Genomic DNA, 22,766 nt, shown 5'->3' with positions numbered 1-22,766 from the left:
GACGCGGAAGTGGCGGGGTCCGACGTAAGTGCGTTACTAAGCTAATTATATAGAGCTGCAGGTTCTGAGCGACGTCAAACTAAAATTTAATTTATTGCCTCGTATATGGGCGCGTTTCCGCCTTTAGACTGGCTTCCTGCTATCTCCTCGTAATGTCCTTTGACCGGAGGGAATGCCTTGACTGGATCTTCGTATTCGTTTTCCTGACTACTACTACTGGTTTGCGTCGGATTGGCCAGGTTTTTTTCTTTCCCTTTTACGCCATACGTGACGTTGTCCAGAGCAACTCCAGGTTTTGCTTTACCGGAAGCATAATTTGGATTATCAAGCGACGATCCATCACTTCTTTTCCCTTGTGCTGCACCATAGTTTGGATTCTCCCAATCTTGGGCATTCTAAATAAATTAAATTAAAAGTAAAAATTAGAATTAGATACTCAATCTTACGTTTTTTGCCGGATTGTCTGCCGCCTTTGGCTCCATTGACCTCCGGCGTTTTCTTAAAACCACCATATGATATAGATCCATAATTATTTATGATCAATCCTACCTCCACAGCAGCACTACTACGATCAGAACGACAATGATAACAACAACTGGAACGGCAACAGCAGCTGCAATAATGCCAGAGTTAGCTGTTTCCTCGTTGTTTTCTATTGGTGCAGCTGAATTTGCAATAAACGGAGGAGTAGGCGTTTTTTCGAGTCTCGCCGCTTTTGATAACGTATTAGTCCGAGTCGGTTCGAAAGGAAATCTTTGATCCGTAGGTATTTCTCTAGTCGGTAAGAACAGTGGCATGACATCATCAGTATCAATTTCTTCTGTGTATTTTTCGTATTCGGTTGGCGTTTCTGTCGGCAGGAACATGACATTTGCGTCAGTTGTGGCAGCATGAAGGAATGATTCTGTATCCGGTGTAGAGAGTGTAGGAAGTTCTGCCCAAAAGGAAATTTTAGATAGGGAGTTTGTCTATATCTATCATAGCAGCACCTTTTCCCCCAAGCACTACTTTAAAGTCTGCAATATGACCTTCCATATCAAAAATCTTTGTTGCAGTGGACGTATTCCAAGAATCCAGTGGTAGAGAATAAAATGCGTTGTCGGAACGAAAATATAATCTATCGTTCAGAATAGAAAGAGATTTTGGGACTTCACTCAATACCTAAATATAAAGTAAACACTGAGAAGAAGACTACCAATACGTGTTACCCACAGTTGACAGAATTTTACGAGTTGAGCATCCATAACAGAATATTTTTGCCCAATGTTCATCTGAGAAGAAAATGCTCCCTGTAGTCTCATCAACAGCCAAGCCCGTTGGATTTTTTAGCTTATTAACAAGCTCTGTGGTCTTGCCGTGCTTTTGTGATAAATCCTTTCTAAGCAAAGCACCACTATTCATCAGAAAACGACCTTCTCCGTACGTATAGTAGAGAAAGCTATAAAATCAATAATCGCAATAAATATTTAGATTGAATGGATTTGAATACCGTCGCTTTGAATCAACAGCAAGCGATAGCACAGACTTCAGGAATAGTCCATCGTGCGCTATCGTTACTAGCTTCGTCGTCTTTGTGGAAATCTCATACAAAGAGATTCGGGAACCAAGTCCATAATATAAAGAACGAGTTGATGGATTGAACGAGAGTCCCGTCATTTTCCCGCTGTGTTGCTTCGCGTCCACGGGTGACAACGTACTGTGTTCTGTCATGGGGCCACGAAAGAGAGCGGAGTAGACTAAGGAACCGACGGAGTACGATCCCACAGCATAAATTAGTGACTCGTTGCGATCGCAGTCAATTGAAATTGGATGAGGACTAACGTAACGAGTAGACGAACTGCTGACTCCAAACGACGCTGTGTAGTTCTTGAGGTAGATGTGATTAGTACGAGCAGCCTGAGTCGTGACTGTCGCTGGCCGACTCCCCACGGCTGCGCCTCGAGTGAAGAGAACGTAAGGCGCTACAGTAGTCGAAGTCAGCTATAATCGAGAGAACTCAAAAGGGACTGGGATTACTTTCTTCGCCTTTGGCGGCGTTGAGGTAGAGAACGAGAAGAGCCAACGTTGTTCCTAGCATTGCTTTCTCCGAACAGTATATCACTATGACAGCGTATCCGAAAGGAGCGTCTATTTGAGCAGCCACGAAACGCGGAAGTTTACTCACCGTGACTCACTCAATCGGTACGAACGTCACAGCTAACCTTTGGCATGCCAAAGGCCTGTTATGGGCATGCACCAAACGCAGCACTAGGCAACGGACACGGACGCACATAGTTATTACTGTACTTAATCGATAGTCTCATACAGAGTTTCGCTGCCTCTTGGCAGCCGTTTGGCTGACATATGAACTTCTTCATAGTCTCTACTACCACTACGAGCGGGTTTCTTGTACGCTGCCGATTGGTTACTGCTTAGAATAAACGGCACGGCGTAAACTTCATCATCATCGCTTTCGTTGGCAAGATTTGAGTGAGAAATTTGAAGCGCATCTGCCGGATCTTGGTAAATAGATTCCTGGGAAGTCGCAGACGGCCCGTTTCCTCGTCTCCGCCTCCTACAGGTAAAAAAAATAGATGCAAATTATTTCGACGGAAGTGGGAGAGCGTTACCTCCATAAAATGACGGCAACGATAATCAACAGAATCAAGATTGGAAACACTACAGCAGCAGCGATGACGAGTGGGAGAATATCTGAACATACACCCCCCGATTAGCATGAATCAATAGATTTTATAAGTCTTACCATGGCGCGGCAACTTGAACGTCTGAGTCGTAGCCATCGTACTTTCACTGCTACCGCTACCATCAGTAAAGAGTGGCCGAGAACTGGAAATTTGCCCGGGAGCAGCTTCACAGCCAACGTTGGTACAACGTCACGGGAAATCACGACAGTACTACCTCGACTCAATGCTATCAGCGGCACGCAAAGGATGAGAACACGCAGCAGAATCATAGTCCGGTCTACCATAGGACGTGAGGGCGAATACTGCGGTAAAGGAGCAGGTGTGACGAACCGAACCGGCGGTGCATGCATGCATGCCAAAGGAAGCACGTGAAGGGAAGTGGCAGTTCCCCAATCAATTACAAAAGCGAGGCGGAAGTGAAAGTATTCAAATGTCAGTTGTTTGACTTCTCAACTCAAAACCCGTAAACCAATAAAATATCGCTAAAACGAGAGCCAGTACGGCACACGAAACGAACATCGTCTTTCGATTTTCAGACCTCAATTTCGTCAGATCATTTTCTAAATCCAAATCAATCAGGGAAAGAAAAAATGAGAACAGTTGTTACCGTGATGAGCGAGATCGCCTTCAATTTTCTCCCGATTCTTTTGAAGCATCCGCCTGGAAATTGCGGTTTATGACGTCATCACGTAGACGCTCGTACTGTACCGAGAACTGGAACTTACCTACGTATGTCGCCTACGTCATCTAATCGTAATTGAGTTTCGATTTCGTCGAGCTTGTCTTGGCATTCTTTTGCACGCTGTTCGACCTCTTCGATCTGTAGGAGGAAACGTCGATATCAATGTAAACCGATCAATGAGCGTACCTGCTTTATGATTGACATCGATCGCGATGATCTTCAAGGAGAAACGCGTGGTGGTTGTTTAAATTTAGCGTGCGCTAGACGTCAACATGGCAGCCGTTTCGTCGCAAACGTTTTCGCAAGAAATGCGACAGCAGGCGAATGCGGCGCTGATGAAATTGGACAAAGGTGCACGAGAAAAGATCTCCGACACGTATTTTGACTCTCCGAATCGCGGCAGGACTCCGTTCGAAGGAAGTCGGCGAACAAAGCGAATCCATAATTCGCTTTGGAAGGCTATTCGATCGATTTCCATTTGCAATTGTAATCAACGCGGCTTTTCTGAAGCTATCCGACGTCTTTCTCGAAGGGTACGCATAGAGAAAAAAAACTGTAAATCTAAATCTAATTTTTGGTTTCGTAGAAACAATTTCCTTCGCTTGTGCGTATTGAGAGTCGTGCAAGATAGCCAGGCTCACTTGGAAAAAATCCTCAACGTGGACGAATTCATGAAGCGAATCTTTTCCGTCATACACAGCAATGATCCAATCGCGAGATCCTTGACTCTTCGGTACAAATTCAAATTTGCAGCCAAAGTTGCGAGAGAAAATAATAATTTCTATATTAGAATGTTTGGCAGTTTGGCTCCAATTGTAGCCGAGAGAAAAAACGTTCATCACAGGTAACAAGTCCTTATGTTTGATAGAGCGGTACTGATGCCTTGTTTAGCGTTCGCACGGGATTGGAATCTCACGATAAATTGGAGCAAGAGGCCGCTATATTCGCAGCAGTGAAACTTAGCAATATATCTGGGTATACTGCAGCAAATTTCCAAGAAAAAATAAACCCAACAAATATACGTATCTCTTATTAGTCTCTTTGCAGCGGGAATCTGCAATAAAGTCGCGGAAATGATCCAAGGTAAGAAATTAGGGGAGATTCCTGCAGAGCAAATAGGCTTTGCAGGACTTGGGTAGAGGTAGCTCATCCACGCCCCTCTCCGCCTTTTCTCCCAACGCGAAACGTATGACGAGACGACACCAGAACTGCAAACTCCTCACCCCACCTCTCCCATTCGCCGCAATCAATTCTCGCAATTCCGGCGGCCAATCGACGTCGTCGGAAATTTCGGCGTCGCATTGCAAAACGAGAAAGATCGCGTTTCGCGTCACGTCGCGATCGCCTCTCGTCCGAACGACGCAATGAAGCGTCGATCGGTATAGACACCCGTCGCGTCCCGTCGGTCGATTCGCCGACACGCCGGGCCGGCGCAGAAGCAGTCGAGCGACGTCGTAACGACCGCGAATCGCGGCCACGTCAAACGCACGCAAATCGTCGTCATTCGTTGCATTGGGATCGACTCCCCTCTCGAGAGCGAAATTCACAACGTCGACGTGCCCGCCTTTGACTCCGCCGAATAGCACCGATTCTAAGCAATTGCAGCCGAGAAACGAAACCATATCAAGTCGGCCCGCTTCCGCGGCGTAGAACTCCGGCTCCTTGCATCCGCGTCGACGTTTTTTGCGTCTCTCGAAGCCACCCTTCTTATTCTCGACGAGAAGTCGCACGACGTCCCAGTTGTGGTGTCGAGCGGCGACGTCGATTGGCGTGCAACCGCACGCGTCCTCCGCGACGACGTTGGCGCCGCGACGAATCAAATAGCGAGCCAATTCGACGCGATCGCCCGTCGCCGCGCCGTGTAAAATCGATCGTCGTCCGCCGCTCGTCATGTTGACGTGGGCTCCTTTGGATAGAAGCGCGTCGACGGCGACGCGACAACCGCCCATTCCCGTCTCGTACAGACTCATCGATTCAGTGCCATCGACTTTTTGACGCGCTCTACGTTCGATCAACTTCGCCACGTTGACGTGACCGCGTCGACGAGCGACGGCCGCCGCCGTGAGCCCGTCTGCATTACGAATGTCGAGTCGAGCGTTTCCGAGTGTTATGAGAAGTCGAACGACGTTGCGACTTCCGGCGGCGGCGGCGACGTGAAGCGGCGTCAAACCGGCGACGTTCTGCGCGTCGACGAACGCGCCGGCGATCAAGAGATCGCGTATAAAATCGAGATAATCGTTGTTGCCCGGCAACGGGGCGACGAGATGATCGTGAAGCGGCGCGAGTCCCGTGACGTCTTGGTGATTTAATGCGATGACGATGTCGTCACGTGATAGCGTCAAAAGGCGATCCAATAGGAGACGAGCGACGTCGATTTTCGCGGGACGACGACGTAGAGCGGCCAAGGCGAGACAACTCTTCGTTGCCATGCCTTCGCCGCGTTCGTTTTCCGGACGAATTTCGGCGCCGTGGGCGAGCAGGAGTTCGACTATCGATTTCGTGCTCTTGAACGTGGCCAGTTGAAGGAGGCTGAAGCCGGAAGATGTCCTCGTCGAAAAGGCGGGGGCGGGGTCGGAGGCTTCGAGGAGAATTCGTACGATTTCTTCGCTGTTCGACTCGATGGCGATTTCGAGTGGCGTGCGATTGTCGCTTTCGGTCTTCGTCGTCGTGATGTCGATGCCTTTGGCGACGAGTTCGCGTAGCGTCGTCGCGTCGTTTCGACGAAGGGCCGAAAAGAAGGCGAGCGTTTCCTTTTGGAGCCTCATCTTGTCCTCCATTGCGGGAGGGCCTTTTTTGGCGAATGGAGAGAGTGGGGATGAATTGTAAATAGGCGAGATCTTCGTTTTTTTGTTTACGCATTTGATATTAATCTTTCTCCCCGTATAAGGCTTCCCGTTCTCTTTTAGGATTGGTTACTCCGGTGCCGGTTAAATTGAAATTACTTCGGATATTTGAGCACATGCACCATGACATCGAAACGTCAAGCAAAGTATTATAGAAAGGATAGTTGAATTTACGTGTTCTGGGAGCGTCAAATATTTTAGGTAAGAATCTTGTGCTCGGAACTCTTGTCATTTTATCCAGCCGAAAGTTTCGTAATTATAACTCTACAAACCTTGACCAAACTTGCTCAAGTGACAGTTCTTGAAACTCAACCACAAGTAGATCAAGAGGAAAAGGACTTCGTGCGCTTTTCTATAGAAATTCTTTAGATCGAACTTCTTCTAAATTATCTAGAAAACGATCCTAGATTGACAATCAAGACGGAAGCGCTGCATAATTTGGACTCGCTTGCAGTGAAATCAGCTCACATATTCGACGAACATCACATAGAAGTTAGTTAGTTTGCGTCTGCACACGTGACGACGCATTATCGAGAACGTTTTTATTCCGTTTAGAGACTCTGGACGTTCACTAAGCAGTGTGAAGAAGATAACGTCAAAATATCCGCGTTGGTTCTGCTGAACACACTCGCCTATTCTTTCGCGATTGTTGACATGCAGCATCAAGGTAAAAAACGGTCTTTGTATTGAATCGAGAACGTGCGATTGGTATCTTCTAGATTTACTTCCGGGTTGTTTTGCGCTTTGCTATGATTTGAATCCGTCTGTGGGCGCCTTGGCATGCGGTGTAGCGGCGGCAATTGTTGCTAATCTAGATCAAAGTATTCCTTTATAATAATAATATGTAAGCAGACTATCCAATTGTTTTTTTTTTGAGGTGATTGTGATTCCGATTGCATGGAAGAGATGTGTCTTGCCATTGAAGCTTGTCTCATGGCTTGTGCGCATTTTTCTAATGCATCTGAAATGGACAGTAAAATTAAGGTGAGACGATTCTTCATTGGTATTTTGTCAACTGGTTTTACAGCTCGTTTTATCGTCATTGGTGAGGATTGCCAGAAAAGACCCAAGCACGGTATCTCACTTTTCGGAAATTATTGTCAGTATGTTGTCGGCTGACAACGGTATGGCGCTAGTTTTACAATCAATGAAGGCGGTGAAACGTCTTTTCTCTAGTTCCTCTCTCCGTTTTGCTGTGCAAGTGTTTAATAACGTTGACGTCTTGCAATGCATTTGACGTAAAAGCTATCGTTTCACGCGAAGGCCTGCTGCGTTTACTTGAAAGATCGACTTCAAGCGAGTTATTGGTACAAACGTCATAGCACTACTATTATAGAAAGAAAGAAAGAAAGAAAACCTCGTTTTTGTACACTTTTAGCGTTCAGTATCATCTCTCTTGTTTCACTTGAATCAGGGGTTGTACACGTCGGAGAGTCGTCAAAAATTTCGCCAGAGTATATCTAGCCAATTGGAGAGCAAGTTGGCGCAAGCAGATGGCTGGACGGCGTATACAGTGGCACAAAAAGCGGCACAGGAGGTGAACCTCGCTACTGTACACGATTTTTCCTAATTGATAAAGCCATATATCTCCAAGGGCTACCATTCTATCGCGGCGCCAATTTTTGCTGATCTCGCGACGAAAGTCCGATAGGCATTTGATCCTCGTGGTTACTCTAATCCCTTTACTTTAGGTTGCCTCTGAACAATTTGTGTACTGGCTTCAGGCGCTAAGTCAACTTTCATTGGCTGAAAGTGCATTCGCCCAGTGCACTGATGTGCCGAAGCTGAGACAAATTTTACCCGACGTCGTACTAAACTACAGATTGGCAGCCACGAAACTCAAGGTAGAGAGAGCAAATGAGAAGGATTGATTTTTTTCTAAATTAACGTTAGAATGCCTCGTCTTCTGTGAGACACATGAAATTCCAGTGTGCCTACTGCAACCTGAGAGCTCGTCTCTTGAACGCACATCTGCAATTTCACACGTCGTGCGTCAGTTTTTTTACGTCGCCACCGCCGGCTTTGGCCCAAGGCTCCGCTTCCGCGTCGCCGAACTTCGTGTCTCAGGTCCGAGATCAACGTGCACGCGCCGTTGGCGGACTTTTTTTCGACGATTTTTTTCCAGATGACAGCCAATGCTGTAGAATTTAATCAAATTGCGCTGGAGTACGGTCAGCTATACGAGTCTCTTTTTGATGCAAATCAGGATACGCTGACTAATGTTCTAACGTACGTAACAATGTGGAGATGTCGTCTTTTTAGTTATACGGTGGTGGTGGTGATGGTGTTTTGCAGCCTTCAGCACAGCTGCGTTGTTATGGCTAAAATCATTGAAACTCTCGTGCCCAAAGAAACATCCGTTTTAAGGTAATTCCGTATAATCGATAGGGGCATCTTATATCATGCACTTTTTCTTTAGTCCTTCGCCGTTTGGATTTCTCGGCGCCGCGTTCGACTTCAGTCAAGATGGTTCTTCGACAGCGGTGGCCGCGTCGAGTTTACTACTCAAGAGCTGCAAGCAAATAGCTAAGAAGACCCAGGTGCGACGAAACGAGCTTACGATCGAGTGGCGTTCTCATCCTTTGATATTCAGGCCGACCTTCCTCGCTTACACGCTCTCGGATTGTCGGCTAAGGTACGACTTGATTTTGTGTACAGTACGCACAATGACGCTGGAATTCGTTTCAGCTTGTTGAATTTTTGTGCGAAGCGTCGCGGCATTTTTTACTGACGCCTCTCTGTTTTCCACCATACTTTTTCCAAAGTAGGCAGGTGACGTCGATTACGGTAAAAACAGAAGCGCGAGCAGTGCCGCCCTTACCAATCATATTATTAACCTTGTTCCTTTGCACAGCTTGCCCTCACACCGACCCCTAATTCGGAGACGAATATAGCCGACGTGCCGTCGAACGTCGACATGTTCACTCTGGGAGTCGAAGGCGTCATTCAGCATAAGGGCACCGAAGGCAAAGACAGTGCGACGTATTGCTCTCGTGCTATTTTCTTTCTTCTCTTTTAGGCTACTATCGTCAACCGGCTTCGGTGCATTTGTCGGTCAAAGCAACATGTCACGACAGGAGATCACCTCCCGCTGATCCTTTCACCGGCAAGGTAAATGTTTTGACCCATCCTCCGCTTTCCCGTGCCAGGAACCACCGGGTACGAACTCAATTATGCGCATATAGGTCGTAGCGGAGTGGGGCCCCGAATCCCTTCAACGGCTCGTCCGCCCTAAAAATAATTACTTCACGGCGTTGTTTTTGCTCCGCCTTCCGTACTCCGGTCGCTACGACGTCTCTGTTGAAGCGAATCTCGTCGACGAGACGGGTCGCCAGTGGACGACTGGACCTCGGATAAGTTTGGACGTTTTGAAAGATCCGCCTCTGTCCGTCCGCAGTTCCACGCGACGGCAGGAGAAAACAAATTTTTGAATGGGTAGAGCGTGTTTAGTTTGTGTGGGAAAGTAGAGGCACTAGGGGTCACCGGTTGGTACAATGACATCAACGGATTGCGTGGGGCTCACGCGTACTTGAGTCTGTTATTTGCTCTCGGATATTCATTTAAGGTCACGGTCATGAGCGCGTCTGTAGGGCTTATCGTGCGCGTCGCCGTCGTCTGTGTCGCACTAGCGACGCTCTGCCTCTCTCAGCAACGGCGTCCTCCGCCTGGACCGGTATGTACTCGTAGGAATAACCGTCAATTTGAATGGAATGAGGCCCTCCTTTGTTCGCGGTTATTCAGTCGTCTGGAGCCCAAGTTTACTCAACTTCGCCGTCTTCTGCGACCCCTAACAAAAGCGGATACACACAAAGTACTATAGAAAGAATACACGCGGGAAATCGGTGTTGTGGAACTCGTCTCACGTTGTATAGGTCCATCAATGAAACGTAGCAACCGTCCGACACCTCTTCCTCGCAATTCTTCAGCTTCCGATCGACCAGGTACGCTAAACGTTTTCCTCAGTTCCGTATGACGTTAAGTTGGTTCCGCTTAGGCGGAACGCGGACGCCGCCAGACTCACAGCAACCAGCTGGACCCCTCACACCGCCTGGGCCACAAAAGCAACCAGGCTCACAGCAACCCAAATCACCAGGTTCACAGCAACCTCCTGGGCCACAAAATCCCGGTCCACAACAACCACAGCAACCACCAGGTTTACAGAAACCAAATTTAAAGAAACCAAGGCGGCGTTCGTACCCCTTTCCTTAATTTTTCGTCGTAACAAGGCGTTAATGCTATTTTACGTTTGCCTAGGCCGATCCTGTCCGAGGGGTCAGACTGTTGACGGAAAGGGCGTCTTTCGATGGCCTCTTGCTCGCATTGATTCCACCGTACGCGTTCCTTGTCCGAGCAAAAAGAGAGGGGAGATCGCTTTCAGAACCTGCCGTCAACAGGGATGGCTCAAGCCAAATACGTCAGCTTGTAGTTATTTGTCGGGTGTATCACAGGGGCTTGATGGCCTACTTGCTGACGTAAATTGCTTACTGGAATGAAGGAGCTCCTTGAAGGTTCTTTTTTGTGTAGGTAGAGGCTGGGAAACCTCAAGCGGTTGCATCGTCATTGCGATCTTTATTCTCTCATCCGCCGATGGATCTGTCTCCTCAAGACGTCGCCTTAGCGTCGACTTTGTTTGACGATGTTTTAGACTTGGGACCTCCGGATATTGAAGTCAGGAGCACGTGTAGAAGACTCCTTCGGGTAAATGTAAACTTTTGCTTTTAGACTGCAACGAATCTCTTTGGAGCGGCCTCTGAGCTACTTCGGGGAGGACGAGAATTGCTCCGAAGAGGAAATGCGGCGACGAAGAGCAGTCAAAAGTAGAAATAATCAAATTGATTATAGTTTTTTTCACTTCTCACCTTTTCAGCCTAATACGTGGCATCGAGAAGGCGACTCGAGAATACCCCTTACCAGTCAATCCTCCCTTTCCCGTGATTGACGAGGATTCTTTGATAGCCGACTTATTCGACATATCTCCGAGAAATTTCAAGGGATTCTCCTTTTACGAAACTAGAACTCAGGGTCGATTTGGACGAAGAGACGGCCAGGGCAGTCTTCTCAACGACGACGTTAGCGTCGGAATTGAATTGCCCGAGTCGTTGCTGAGTTCATTTGGCGACGAAGACGTTCGAATCAATCTTCTGCTGTACAACTCGTCCGACCTGTTTCAAGACTTGCAATTGCCGGCCGGAAGAGTGGAGAACAACACGAAAGTGGTCGGCTGTTTTGTGAACAATGTGTCGTTGGAAAATCTCCAGGATCCTGTCAAGATGATATTCACATCGTTTCAGGTACAGTATAAGATGACGTCGAAATCTTCGAATAACTAATTGGTTCAGGCTGCTTATGCTCCTCAATGCGTGTACTGGGATGAATGGGCAAATGGTCTGAAAGAGCAAATATCCTTTGCGTATGTTTGAAGCCCCGCTTTCTTAGATGGGTACGGCGGATGGAGTAGCGACGGCTGCGAGGTCGTCGAAAGCAATTCGACCACTGTCGTCTGCTCGTGCAATCACCTAACGTCATTTTCCGTTCTCTTTGTAAGCCTAGTACTAGTGTTGCCGTGAAAGCGATGGAAGCAAGTTTTTGTAGACGCTCTGCGGCGAGGGTTGTCCGTGTAAATCCGTCAGTGATTCAGCCCTTTCTGTCATATCTTACATCGGCTGTGCTCTGTCAATACTCGGCCTGCTCGTCACTCTCGTCTGTCTGCCCATTCTCAAATGGTACGGGTCGCGTTTTTCTTGTACTGTTTATTAATTTAGACCTTGCTATTTAGTCGTCGTAAAAATCGAAATCCGATGCTTAATTCAACTCACATCATCTTCAACTTTTGTATCAGTCTTCTTCTCAGTCTAATCGTCTTCCTTACAATTCGACCCGCTGCGTCCAGTTCCTACGGAGGCTGCACGACAACTGCTCTGCTACTTCACTTTTTTCTAATGTCAACGTTCCTTTGGACACTCATGGAAGGCATCAGCATGTATCGAGACTTCGTCATAGCAATTGGAGTGAACACAAGCTCGGAAACTTTTCTCAAAGTAGCATACTTTGTATCATACGGTAATCTAGATCAATTAATTAAAGTATTTAATCTGACATAAACTTTCTCCGTTTTTTAGGTATACCCGCCTTGATTGTAGCCGTACTCCTGTCAATACAGTTGGCCACGAAATCTACGTCTTCTGCTGAACCATCAATTGCAAATTATACGACCAATGTGTCTACTGCCACTGAATATGAATACTTTTCGGGTGACTACTACATCTACGATACTTCGACCTTATATGACTACTACAACGATGACGACGCGCCTACCACAATCTCAGCAAACGTCACCCAAGGAGGAGTAGAAATTTACGGTTCTATTGACGTGTTTCGTGACGACGATACGATCGAAAAGGACGTCTCTTAGTAAGAAAAATCATCGATCTCAACGAAAAGAAAAAGCTATGTTTCTCTTTAGTTGCTGGGTGAAGAACAACGGCGTTTTTCTAGGAACGTTTGCCATTCCTGCATTGATCATCGTCATCTTCAACCTATCCATAACCATTCGCATTTATTTTGTCCTGAAAAGGAGTGCAAAGATGAAAACGAAGACGAGAAAAGCGCGCTCTCAAGAGAAATCGCGAGCCCGAGCGATGATTCTAGTTTCGAGTCTTCTCGGCTTGACGTGGCTATTTGGCGTACTAACGCTCGTCGATTTTCAATCCTTCTTACCGAAGGCGACGAGCCCAAACAGTGCCGTGTGCTCCCTCGGAACCACGTTTCACTACATCTTCGCCATTCTCAACTCGCTGCAAGGTTTCTGCATTCTCCTATTCTACATCGTTTTGAATCACAAAGTGCGGAAGCAGTTGAGCAGCTATTGCTGTCCTACTCGCTATTCTTCCGTCAAAATGACAAACAACACGTCGGGCACGTCGCTGCAAACGGTCTCGACGAATATCTCGACCGAATCTCTTGACAATTAATTAGAGAGAGAGAAAAAAATCAAGCTTACACTACATATATGTACGCGTAGAAAAAAACTGCTAGTTTTTATAGAAGCAGCTTTGATAGCCATATTCGCGGCTTTGACGTTATTTTAGGCATCTGAGGAGGAGGAGGAGGCGGTGGAGGAGGAGGCGGTGGCGGAAGATTGGCCTCTTCGTCTTCAGCTGCCAGTGGAGGCTCTTCCAGAAGAGCCACCTCTTTGCTGCCTTCAAGAAAAGCTTCTAGCGCTTGTAACTAAAAATGCAAGTCATGTTTTAATGTAAGCTATGTTTGTTTTTATTGGTACTACTTGTTCTGGCTGCAGAATCTTTCCGTTGACGATAGGAGACACCACTGGCCCGTTAGAGTATCCCAAATGTCGATAGAACGACTCTTTGTCTTGACTGGATAGATGAATCGTTTTCTTTCCCATCCTGACCGAAAAGAATACGATGGAAAAGAGGATTCATTGATTTTCCTCGTAGATATCTACCCCTTGGCAATCCTCTCACATTCTTCCATTAGAAGTCGACCGTAGCCTTGGCCTCGAAGCTCCTTAGTTACGGTAACTAACGCCGAATATTTAGAAAAGCCACGGAGACGTTTTCCAACCTGTTTGGACCAGAATCGCGTTCGCCGGTTTCGAAACGTTGCTCAAACGGGCGTGACCGATAACGGTTCCATTGTCTGCAATCAATAGAAGAGAGCACGGTAATTGCGACGACGAATTCTCGATTGATCTTCTCCTTTTTACGAGACTTTTTTTCGACAAAAGGGGTCCTCGTAGCCGCCTTTTTACCTCGCATTGTAGGACATTTTCCATTCGTCGTTGATTAGCTCCACGGTCGAATCGAGCAGATCGGGACGATCGTGAAGAAGGCAGGAAATTGTCGCGGCAGCCATCTTTCCTATCCGGGAACGATTTGCAGCAGCATGACTGATAAGAAGAGTCTTCCTGCTCGTCTTTCTGGAAAGGACGAAGGGTGAGCTCCTCAGAAAAAAAAAACGCTGCACGAATTGACGCATCGTGATGCAGCACGTTCGCTTTCCTAACGATCCGCGATCGCATGCCAGTCATTCTAACCAAAGCGATCGACGTCGTGCACAGACACGGCGGAAAACTGAACGAAGACAAAGATAAGGTAGATTCACCTAGATTTCTTGACCAAAAAAAAAAAGAAAAACCAGGCTAATTCTAGGCGGGCACGAGAGACTGCTCCTCGATCGTGGCCCGTCTCTCTCAATTGAAAAGCGAAATGACGACGAACAAGCCAATGCGCCGCGTCGACGACGACGGCGACGACGTGGCGCAATGGAACGGGCTCGTCGATCGCGTGAAGGCGGAGACGGGCGTCGAACCAGCGTGGTTTTCCACGTCGTGGCTATTCGCCGAATGCTACATGTATAGGAGAATTAGGGAAGCGATTGCATTGAGGTACAAGCGAAAATAAAATAAATAGTTAATTAATTTTATTTATTTATTTATTTATATTTATTTATTGATTTCTCTTCGTGCGTAGTGATCGACTGAAGACGTTCGATCCCTTTGAGAATCAGAAGCGGGAGTCGTTTCACGCGTCCAAGAAGGCGATGCTCACATTGGCCGCAAACTTCGATCAGTACATCAAAAGAGCTCAAGACAAGAAAGATGACCCAGCGTCTCTCAGAGGCGACTTTGAACGAATTCTCAAGGTAGGAACGATACTCTTCTTCACCGGAGAGCTACTAATCAATCCTTCTAAGCACTCCTTATGGGGTAACAAGACCGACCTCAGTATACTAGCGACCAGATCGAACGATTCCCAAGATCTCAGTCAACTACAGGTGTCGTCCCACGACGCCCTCCTTGCGCTCGACGACCACATTCTCGTCGACGACGCCGATTCAACGTTCGACGTTCTCCTCCGCTCGTCTCGACGTCGCGTCGACGTCGTTCTCGACAACTCCGGCTTCGAACTCTTCAACGATCTCTGTCTCGCCGATTGGCTTCTCGAGTCGGGTCTCGCGCGAAATGTTCACCTGCATCTGAAAACGATTCCCTGGTTCGTTTCCGACGCGCTTCGACGCGACTTCGATTGGCTGCTCGATCAGCTCGACGCCGCCGACGCTTCCTTGTCGGCGCTCGGACGACGGTGGCGATCGCGCGTCGAAACGAATCGATGGATCGTCACCGAGCACGCTTTCTGGACTCTCCCGCACGAGTTCGTTCACATGAACGATATCGCGCCCGATCTCCACGCCGATCTCGCTAAAGCCGATCTGATATTCTTTAAGGGGGATCTGAATTATAGGAAGCTTTTAGCTGATAGGCATTGGGCGCATTGCACTTCGTTTACCGAGTCCCTGTGCGGTTTTAGACCGGCGCCTCTTTGCGCTTTGCGATCGTTGAAAGCGGAGCTCGTCACGGGCTTGGCGTCGGGGAGAGCCGATGAGCTCTTTGGGGAGGCAAGGGATTGGTTGGTTTCGGGTCAGTACGCTGTTATTCAGTTGGCTGTCTAGCGTTATTTTAATAATGTATTTCGCCGGTGTGGAATAAAAAATGATCATTAACGTGTTTCTGAAAAAGGTACGTGTTCCCATGGGGAAATAGTTCGCGACAAACTGGACATTCGTGTTCGGTGCCGTCTGGCCTTTCGACTCGGTCGGGCGGTACGTACGGCGGCGGGTGATAGATAACGCTGTCCGCGAAGGAGTCGAGCTTCTGCTGCTCTTGACACCGTTTCTCCAGTTTTCGAATGAGGGAAGTTTTGTGAGCAAGTTCGTCTTTTAGTTGTTTGATCGTTTGCTGCTGTTGTTCCACTAGGAAGTCTGTACTTGATCTTGATTCGTGGAGCAACTGCCGGTAACGCTCTTCCTGTTTTCTCGTAAGTTCTCTTTCTCGGAGGAAGTTATCTTTGTATTGATTTCTCTCCAAAATCAATTTATCGTAGCTGGGATTATCCCTCGTTGTCGGTTTTTCGTCTCCTCTTCGTCGTCGTCCGGCGAGTTTGTTTCTCGTGCAAATTACGACCACATCCGAATCGAGTTCGCTGTCGCTGTCGAAGCTCAGGTCGTCGTCGCAATCGCCAAAGCAGAAGGGCGTCGAAACTCCAATCACTTCTGACGAGTTTTTCTGCACGCAAACGAGTTGGTACTGCCGGCCTGGATGTCGATTTGCTTCCAGCGAAATTTTGGAAAAGGGTATTGTGACGTGTCCCATTGACGTCGTTTTTATCTGCAGAATGCTTTCCTGCAACCTCTTCCAGCCAACTGGTAGAACGGCGACGATGTCGTTGTCAGAGATTCGAGGGGGACCGTCCGCTTCTGGATAGAGCAAGTCGATGCGACGGTCTTCGCAAGGATTGACGATAGAAGGTAAACCACGGAAGCACAACTTTGCCGAAGTCATCTCTGATTTAGTTCGGTGGAGACCGGTGGCTTTATATCGAAACGAATTGCGTCAACAAAGGTCAGGGGACTGGTAGGGGTCAATTAATTAATTCCCACCGGGTGAGTCCCTCGAGGGAATTCCCTTGATGGCTAATTTCGGTCTTTGTTCCTTTTGCATAATACGTTGAAACCTACAACTGCTGCACTTTGCAAAATGTTACTGGTCAATCTAGATTTCTATAATACAGAAGGTTTGGAGTCTCTGGATCATTTCAACTTTGGCTGTGACGGCGACTCGCCTCTCTTCCGCTTCTTTTATGTCTTGCTGTTCCTGCAATGACCGCAAAGTGTTTTTCCCATACGAAAGGGCACAGGACGAAAGGGGAATACTGTAATTATCATTCCCTAAATACATGTATACGGGTCAGTACAAAAGAAACAAACCCTTTCACCTCTTTCGAGTTTCGATGTCGCTGCAGGCGAGAGTCAACGGCTTTACCGCATGGGTAAACATGCGACTATCGTCGAAAGGATTTCCCATCGAGAACGTCCTAACGGACATGACCAAAGGAATTCACCTGAAAACTCTTCTCGAAGGCATAGAACGGTCGACTCCGATCCTTTTTTCTCAATCGAGTCTTTGTTTCTTAACCAGAAATAACGGGAAAACCTCTACGACGTCTGCAGAGCATGGACAAGTAAGAACCACCTCAAACCGGTTGGCATGACAACCAAACCGGATCACCATTTTTTCTCGGTAGTCTCTCGCCTTCGCAGAAGCAGCTTCGATTCGATTGGTTTGTAGGGGAACTTAAACAAAGGTAGACAAGTAAAGGAAACGAGGAGAAATGAGATTTCGGTCTATTTTCTCAAGGGGTCATCTCCCAAGCGGATATAGAACGGATACGAAACTATTAGCCGTTCTCAAAGCCGACGAGGTCGATTTTTGGTTAATTTTGCATGGACGTCGGGGATTTTTTTGGATGTTAGGTTTTTGATTTGTTTTGGCAAATTGTGAAGCAAGACGTCATTCACGTTTGGGAGGAGAGCGAGTTTCTTCAATTGGACGACAGCATTATAATCGCCGAACCGTTCCAAGTTGTTATACGCATGATGATAAATTGGTACTAGTCTGTCATCACGGTTTTCTTAGCTGAGAAGTGACCCTCGTCTGGAAGAAAAGCAAAAATCGCCAACCCCAGTATGTGTGCGTAGCATATGAATGAGGGCTCCTATACTTTTTCTATTTGTTTAGTTGACCAAACAATCTGTGCAGAAGTCTAGGCGAGCGTAAGATGAATGGGAGATTAATATTCGCTTTTTCTATTCCAATTTCTAGTTGGACGAAAAAGCCTTCAGCGGAATCATGCATTCTTCAGCTTGTCCAAGATCATTTGAAGGTGGAGAGAGGAATACGTAATTATTAGTTCTGATACATTCTCTCTTCTAGCTTATTAAAGAGTGTCGTCGGATTTCTATTGAGGTAAGGGCTCTTCTCATTCACTTTTGCTACTTATGACTTTTTCCCCCCAGAGTCTTTATGATCTTGTTAGCAGCAGGTAAAAAGAACTGTCTCTGTTATTTTTGGGTGGTGAGTTGATCTCTGAAAGGGTTCTGTGCGGTCTTCTTAATTCCTTCGCACCTGGCACTTTCACGTCCGAAGTCCTATTAGATGACAGGTGCGGGGAATAACTTGGAAAGAAAGAACACCCACGAATTTCCTTACAGATGGACAATTAATTTGGTGCTGAAATGTGCTGAAGATCTGTTTCGATTTCCCAGTGGACTTGACTCAGGAAATCTAATGGAGGTAAGCAAGACTTTCCAACCGCAGATTCGTTTCACTCTACGTAGCAAAAGGGGTACTAGTATAGGTACCTATTCATGTATATATGTCTAGGCTGATCTGAAAGCCATTGGCTCTTACATGTGCAGTTTCTTTACGCTTGGCTATCAGTTCAAGCAGGCGAGAGCCGCTGCCAATCGCCACGTAAAATCGCCTAGAGTCAAGCCTTCTCTCTATGCACACCAATGCCTTTATGATAGCATAAGTTAGTGTCACTGATTGCGAGTGCAGAACGAGAATTGGATCAGTTTCCCGACGTTGTGCAGTCCATGAGCGACATGAGAAAGTCAGGAAATTTTTTTTACTTGACTTCGATTTTGGAACTTCTATTGTCAGGAAAAAGGATCTTGTGAAGAAAAGGGATCAATGGAACGAAGGTACGAAAAACGAAGGCGACTTGCTTTTTTAGCCAATTGAGTGCGCGTCTTTAGAGCTTGGCTGGATTGAAATGAACTACGACGTTCCGGCCGCCTGCGAGTGGATGAGACACGCGGATCAAGTCCAGACCGAGGTAAAAAAACACGTTCCTCTTTCGTTTTCTCACGCGTGCTCTCCGCATCTAGACTCGATCTCGCGTAGCAGAAAAAATTCATCATCGATTTGACGTCTTGAAAATACCGAGGTTTGGCTAACAAAGACGTCACGATAACAGCTACACGATCCTTTAGATCCATGACGATTAATGATCTTGTGGACGCGTTGGGCATTAACTTGGTAAAAAATAGCGAAAGAGACGAGACGTTACTTCAACGCGGACCGTTTGATTTAGAGCTTAACGTGCGGACGAGGCTTTTTTACTACTGCAGGAAAAGAGACTATCTGGGCTGGACGAAAAGTCGTCCTACGAGACGTCAATACCGGTAAGAAGTCATTAATTAATTAAAGTCTGCTCTTGAGATCCTCACTGTTATTCTCTCCCAGGGGAATTTTTTGATGACTTCTCTGGCAGCGTTGTGAAAAGTAGAGAAAGGAAATTGTCTATCAAGTAAGCGAATTGCGTTTCTAGAAAGCGTTTGGAGTATGCTGGGAGCGAAATCGTTTGAAGTTTTGAACGTTTCTCATTTTCAAGACAAATTTGAGGTGCAGATCGTAATTAAATACAAATTAATTGAAACCTTGTTTTCTAGATCTTCTTTGAAAGCCAATCTAGAAATAGGATGCTCAAAGCGGGTTCCAAGTAGGACAACATATTTGCTTGACTATCCATATGTTCTACTCCTCTTCGTTCAGATTTCTCTATCAAGTTTTCCCCGGGTCAAATCTTCAATGTCAACGGCTACTTTTCACTGCCGCAAAAACTGGCGATTTGGAAACAGCACAGAAGCTGGTTCGTTCGCCTATCATCGAAATGTCCTAGTTACTTTTTCTCGTAGGTGGTATTTTTTCAGTGTGCCAAGAGCTTTTTGCATAGTAGAGAACAGGCGAGTGGAAACTGTGCACTACATCTAGCGTCTCGTCACGGCCACCTGGTCAGCTCGGAGTTTCTCCCGCGTGCTACCTCCACTGTGACAGGTGTCTCCCTTAGGAAATTGTTCAATATCTTCTTGAGTGTGGTGCGGATATTGACTTGCGAAATCACTTCGGCAGCTCGGCACTTTTTTTGGCCGTCGAAAGCTTGCATCGACCCGTTTGTCAGGTACAGTAGCAATATAGAACAAGAAGGCTTCTCTCAAACCGGCTCTCTCTCGCTAGCTGCTTATTGAATGGAATGCGAATATCGAAATCAAAAATCGTAACAGCAAGACGGCGTTTGACCTCTTGAGAAACGAGGAAATGAAACGATATCTTCTCGGTATGCGAGCCAAAATTGCACACACTATATTAGGCCTATATTGTCTTCTCAGAAAAGCACAGAGGATACAAAAGACTCATATCTGGACTAAAAAAGTGCGATCACAAAATGTTACTCGATGCTCTGGACAATCACGCGCAAGGCAAGAATACGTTTGTGAATCTCCAGAGCCGGTAAAACCAATGTATGCCCACCCACGTGCATGCTTCGCAATCTTCCTCTTCTACTAAGGTGCATTGCTGGTGACACGCTAGCGCACGTGGCTGCGTCGATGGGAAATATTGACGCTCTCGACGTGCTTCTGCGTGAACAGGTTGACTTCAACGCGTTGAACAGCAACGGAGCGACGCCTCTTCACGTGGCCAAAGACAGTTCCACGATCAAGGTGTATATTCATTCGCTTTCTTTATTATATAAGAGAAAATAATTTTATTCTTTTTCAGTTATTACTTTGTGCTGGAGTCAATATTGATGCGATCGATGACGTCGGCGATACGACGTTGCATCGACGATGCGTCGGCAAACGGGGCCTAGATACTGATATTGATTCCATTGAAGCGCTGGTATGGTGATTTGGGAGAAGCGTCGACTGAATGAGACGTTTACCTGTGTAGCTTCGTAAGGGAGCTTGCATGACGGAACGAAATAATCAGGTGATTGATTTCCGCGAAGAGGGGCCCGTCGTTGTAAATTGTTTTTTTTCGAAGAAATTCATGCCGATTCACTGCTGTGCTCAGCATGGTCGAGTCGATGCTATGCGCGTTCTTCTTGATTGGGACGCCCAGGGAAAGATACGGCTGTGTTTAGAAGGGGAAAGCGAGGTTTTTAAAATATCTTTTTGATTTTCTTTCGTTTGCTATTTCTACACAGACTGAACCTCCCAGTTTAATGTATCTTGCACTGGCTAACGACTACTTTGCGTGCGCCAGCTGGTAAACAGACTTTTTCCTTGTACTTTTATACCATATCCGGTTTCTTATAGGTTAATGACTCAGAATTTTTCTTTTAAGCCCGACGAATCAGATCAAATTCTAAAGAGCCTTTTGATAGAAGAAATCAAAAGGCAAGTCGATTTGAACTCTTTTGGGGGATATGTAAACAATTCGCTAAATTCACCAGTTCTGTGCCTGGAAATGCCGTTCAATTTCTTATCGACAACGGAGCAACATGTGACGCCCTCGACGACGAAAAGAATACGTAATTGTGGCGTTACGTAGAAAAAAAGTTTGAAGAGTCTTGGGCTATTAACAGGGCTCTTCACTTGGCTATTGAGCACAATTGTTCGCCGGATGTTGTTCGAGCTCTTCTCGCTGCTCACGCCGATGTGAACGCAGCAAACGCTAGGTCGCAGACGCCTCTTTTTGTGGCAACCAAAAACAGTCAGATTTATTCAGCGAGTCTGTTACTGGACGCCGGTAGGACATAGTCAATGTTTGGTCAGTATGCATGTATGGCAGTTTGCGTTTTTCAAGGAGCCGATTTTCGTTGGAAAGACAGTCAAGGTGCAGAAGAAACAAGAGGGTTGAAGGGGTCTATATGTCTCGATTTCTAGGCTTGTGCGCTTTTGACCTTATATCTGATTTTGATGAGTGGATATCGTCGGGTTATTTCACAGAGAAGATGAGGCTCAGAATGCAAGGTATGACAGGTGAAGTCCGTGTTAGCTTTATACATTTCGTTTCGTCGTAGCTCACAGTCTCAAACAGTCTCGCGACTTGGTGCGCGCAATCAGCAAGAAGGTACAGCACACACGCCAGATACCGACTTCTATAAGTGGTGGGGTATTGCCCGTGTTGCCTCTTTCTCCTGTTCGATCATTTGCTACGTTGGCAACGGTGAAGACATCCGAGTCATCTAAGAAGGAGCGTCAGAGTGATAGCTCAATTTTATTGCCTTCTCTCGCAACTGAAAAGGTTTCTGCTATACAATCGGTCATTTTTAAGAATCAAAATTAAACGTTTCTACCATATAATCAAAAACTCTGCAGGTAGATAATCAGTTTATGAGGTGATATTAATTTGAACGATCCAAGGGTTAATTGACACACTGCTTACTAACTTTGGAGTGCTGTGAAGCATTCCCCAGGGCTTCTCTCCGGCGAAGTGTCGCCCTTTGCCGTCGGCCAAGCTAATTTCTTGCGGCCTCTTTGACTTTTTGACACTAAAACTACATCGACTACGCAAGAACGAGACCGATGAGCCTCCTACAAGCACACCAGAGCTCTCGGTAGCTCCATTCGTTGCAAGTCCGGGTCTCCAGTGCGCTACAGCCAAGATCTTCTCTCTTTTTTTCGATCTAAAACCAGCGACATTGAAGGCGTTGTTCACGCTCAAGTTCATTTATTTTATAAAGAAATGAAATACACGAAGAAAATCGACAGTTATACGGTAAAGCATGCAGTGCAATAAAAACAAAATCCATCCTAAGTCTACGCTGTGTTCCCATCAATATTCCTGCCACCGTTGTACATTTCACTAAATTACGCTCCTAAAAACAAAAATTCCATTAGTTACTGTCAAACAATCTCTGTACGTACCTGATTTAGTGCGTCCATATTCGCATTACCCAGGCTACACCA

At 46.5% G+C, this 22,766-nt stretch overlaps 7 protein-coding genes and 1 long non-coding RNA gene across 12 annotated transcripts; 4 read left to right on the top strand and 4 right to left on the bottom strand.

Moving 5' to 3' along the window:
* Positions 1 to 74: 74 nt before the first annotated feature.
* Positions 75 to 3,050, bottom strand: LOC136188954 (uncharacterized). Its single transcript, XM_065976776.1, has 11 exons — positions 2,899 to 3,050; positions 2,744 to 2,848; positions 2,610 to 2,691; positions 2,165 to 2,554; positions 2,017 to 2,100; positions 1,490 to 1,961; positions 1,213 to 1,438; positions 990 to 1,161; positions 550 to 934; positions 447 to 498; positions 75 to 395 (listed from the first exon to the last, which is right to left on the bottom strand). Exons 5-11 carry the CDS (start codon positions 2,075 to 2,077, stop codon positions 87 to 89), a joined length of 1,677 nt encoding a protein of 558 aa, XP_065832848.1. The 5' UTR covers positions 2,078 to 2,100; positions 2,165 to 2,554; positions 2,610 to 2,691; positions 2,744 to 2,848; positions 2,899 to 3,050; the 3' UTR covers positions 75 to 86.
* On the top strand, positions 2,343 to 9,773 carry LOC136188946 (integrator complex subunit 7-like). 2 transcript variants are annotated; one of them, XM_065976765.1, is made up of 27 exons: positions 2,343 to 3,530; positions 3,591 to 3,717; positions 3,770 to 3,899; positions 3,953 to 4,099; positions 4,157 to 4,210; positions 4,258 to 4,341; positions 4,403 to 4,449; positions 6,273 to 6,355; positions 6,411 to 6,527; positions 6,579 to 6,701; positions 6,765 to 6,876; positions 6,929 to 7,030; positions 7,087 to 7,193; positions 7,237 to 7,333; positions 7,386 to 7,516; positions 7,588 to 7,746; positions 7,804 to 7,851; positions 7,901 to 8,053; positions 8,103 to 8,276; positions 8,335 to 8,438; positions 8,505 to 8,576; positions 8,629 to 8,749; positions 8,803 to 8,844; positions 8,898 to 8,996; positions 9,064 to 9,175; positions 9,229 to 9,320; positions 9,395 to 9,773. In XM_065976765.1, exons 2-27 carry the CDS (start codon positions 3,639 to 3,641, stop codon positions 9,638 to 9,640), a joined length of 2,835 nt encoding a protein of 944 aa, XP_065832837.1. In that variant the 5' UTR covers positions 2,343 to 3,530; positions 3,591 to 3,638; the 3' UTR covers positions 9,641 to 9,773. The 2 variants fall into 2 exon arrangements, with proteins under 2 accessions (XP_065832837.1, XP_065832836.1); XM_065976764.1 differs by having other exon boundaries at positions 2,343 to 3,717.
* On the bottom strand, positions 3,852 to 6,224 carry LOC136188953 (ankyrin-1-like). The gene has a single exon (XM_065976775.1). It carries the CDS (start codon positions 6,141 to 6,143, stop codon positions 4,458 to 4,460), a length of 1,686 nt encoding a protein of 561 aa, XP_065832847.1. The 5' UTR covers positions 6,144 to 6,224; the 3' UTR covers positions 3,852 to 4,457.
* On the top strand, positions 9,749 to 13,508 carry LOC136188948 (adhesion G-protein coupled receptor G6-like). 2 transcript variants are annotated; one of them, XM_065976767.1, is made up of 14 exons: positions 9,749 to 9,882; positions 9,951 to 10,020; positions 10,082 to 10,150; positions 10,204 to 10,362; positions 10,464 to 10,681; positions 10,734 to 10,877; positions 10,932 to 11,026; positions 11,077 to 11,500; positions 11,549 to 11,594; positions 11,646 to 11,749; positions 11,802 to 11,932; positions 11,986 to 12,269; positions 12,329 to 12,620; positions 12,673 to 13,508. In XM_065976767.1, the coding sequence occupies exons 1-14, from the start codon at positions 9,784 to 9,786 to the stop codon at positions 13,178 to 13,180; spliced, it is 2,643 nt and encodes an 880-aa protein (XP_065832839.1). In that variant the 5' UTR covers positions 9,749 to 9,783; the 3' UTR covers positions 13,181 to 13,508. The 2 variants fall into 2 exon arrangements, with proteins under 2 accessions (XP_065832839.1, XP_065832838.1); XM_065976766.1 differs by having other exon boundaries at positions 10,204 to 10,398.
* LOC136188958 (N-alpha-acetyltransferase 80-like) lies at positions 13,119 to 14,162 on the bottom strand. Of its 2 annotated transcripts, none has more exons than XM_065976783.1 (5): positions 13,981 to 14,092; positions 13,794 to 13,868; positions 13,675 to 13,750; positions 13,492 to 13,615; positions 13,119 to 13,436 (listed from the first exon to the last, which is right to left on the bottom strand). In XM_065976783.1, exons 1-5 carry the CDS (start codon positions 13,985 to 13,987, stop codon positions 13,248 to 13,250), a joined length of 471 nt encoding a protein of 156 aa, XP_065832855.1. In that variant the 5' UTR covers positions 13,988 to 14,092; the 3' UTR covers positions 13,119 to 13,247. The 2 variants fall into 2 exon arrangements, with proteins under 2 accessions (XP_065832855.1, XP_065832854.1); XM_065976782.1 differs by having other exon boundaries at positions 13,123 to 13,436; positions 13,794 to 13,927; positions 13,981 to 14,162.
* Positions 13,686 to 15,696, top strand: LOC136188957 (damage-control phosphatase ARMT1-like). Its single transcript, XM_065976781.1, has 7 exons — positions 13,686 to 13,746; positions 13,807 to 13,892; positions 13,957 to 14,164; positions 14,218 to 14,323; positions 14,381 to 14,616; positions 14,702 to 14,873; positions 14,925 to 15,696. Exons 3-7 carry the CDS (start codon positions 14,115 to 14,117, stop codon positions 15,678 to 15,680), a joined length of 1,320 nt encoding a protein of 439 aa, XP_065832853.1. The 5' UTR covers positions 13,686 to 13,746; positions 13,807 to 13,892; positions 13,957 to 14,114; the 3' UTR covers positions 15,681 to 15,696.
* LOC136188960 (uncharacterized) lies at positions 15,683 to 17,213 on the bottom strand. The gene is made up of 2 exons (XR_010670339.1): positions 17,003 to 17,213; positions 15,683 to 16,955 (listed from the first exon to the last, which is right to left on the bottom strand). It is a non-coding gene; the product is annotated as an uncharacterized lncRNA (long non-coding RNA).
* On the top strand, positions 16,468 to 22,607 carry LOC136188944 (uncharacterized). Of its 2 annotated transcripts, XM_065976759.1 has the most exons (40): positions 16,468 to 16,535; positions 16,581 to 16,973; positions 17,030 to 17,147; positions 17,206 to 17,248; positions 17,312 to 17,371; positions 17,425 to 17,488; positions 17,541 to 17,648; positions 17,704 to 17,751; positions 17,806 to 17,840; positions 17,890 to 17,950; positions 18,001 to 18,033; positions 18,084 to 18,109; positions 18,161 to 18,229; positions 18,279 to 18,360; positions 18,451 to 18,540; positions 18,597 to 18,682; positions 18,733 to 18,773; positions 18,828 to 18,907; positions 18,960 to 19,018; positions 19,065 to 19,110; positions 19,166 to 19,256; positions 19,318 to 19,356; positions 19,403 to 19,476; positions 19,524 to 19,573; positions 19,627 to 19,723; positions 19,770 to 19,865; positions 19,922 to 20,032; positions 20,089 to 20,188; positions 20,241 to 20,361; positions 20,420 to 20,573; positions 20,632 to 20,751; positions 20,803 to 20,841; positions 20,896 to 21,009; positions 21,059 to 21,120; positions 21,171 to 21,251; positions 21,308 to 21,385; positions 21,440 to 21,603; positions 21,661 to 21,690; positions 21,741 to 21,827; positions 21,878 to 22,607. In XM_065976759.1, the coding sequence occupies exons 2-40, from the start codon at positions 16,887 to 16,889 to the stop codon at positions 22,141 to 22,143; spliced, it is 3,210 nt and encodes a 1,069-aa protein (XP_065832831.1). In that variant the 5' UTR covers positions 16,468 to 16,535; positions 16,581 to 16,886; the 3' UTR covers positions 22,144 to 22,607. The 2 variants fall into 2 exon arrangements, with proteins under 2 accessions (XP_065832831.1, XP_065832832.1); XM_065976760.1 differs by lacking the exons at positions 16,468 to 16,535; positions 16,581 to 16,973 and having other exon boundaries at positions 16,989 to 17,147.
* Positions 22,608 to 22,766: the final 159 nt, after the last annotated feature.

The sequence above is a fragment of the Oscarella lobularis genome, chromosome 7 (assembly GCF_947507565.1).
Source record: "Oscarella lobularis chromosome 7, ooOscLobu1.1, whole genome shotgun sequence".
Taxonomy (NCBI): domain Eukaryota; kingdom Metazoa; phylum Porifera; class Homoscleromorpha; order Homosclerophorida; family Oscarellidae; genus Oscarella; species Oscarella lobularis.
This window is presented reverse-complemented; position numbering and strand designations above follow the sequence as displayed.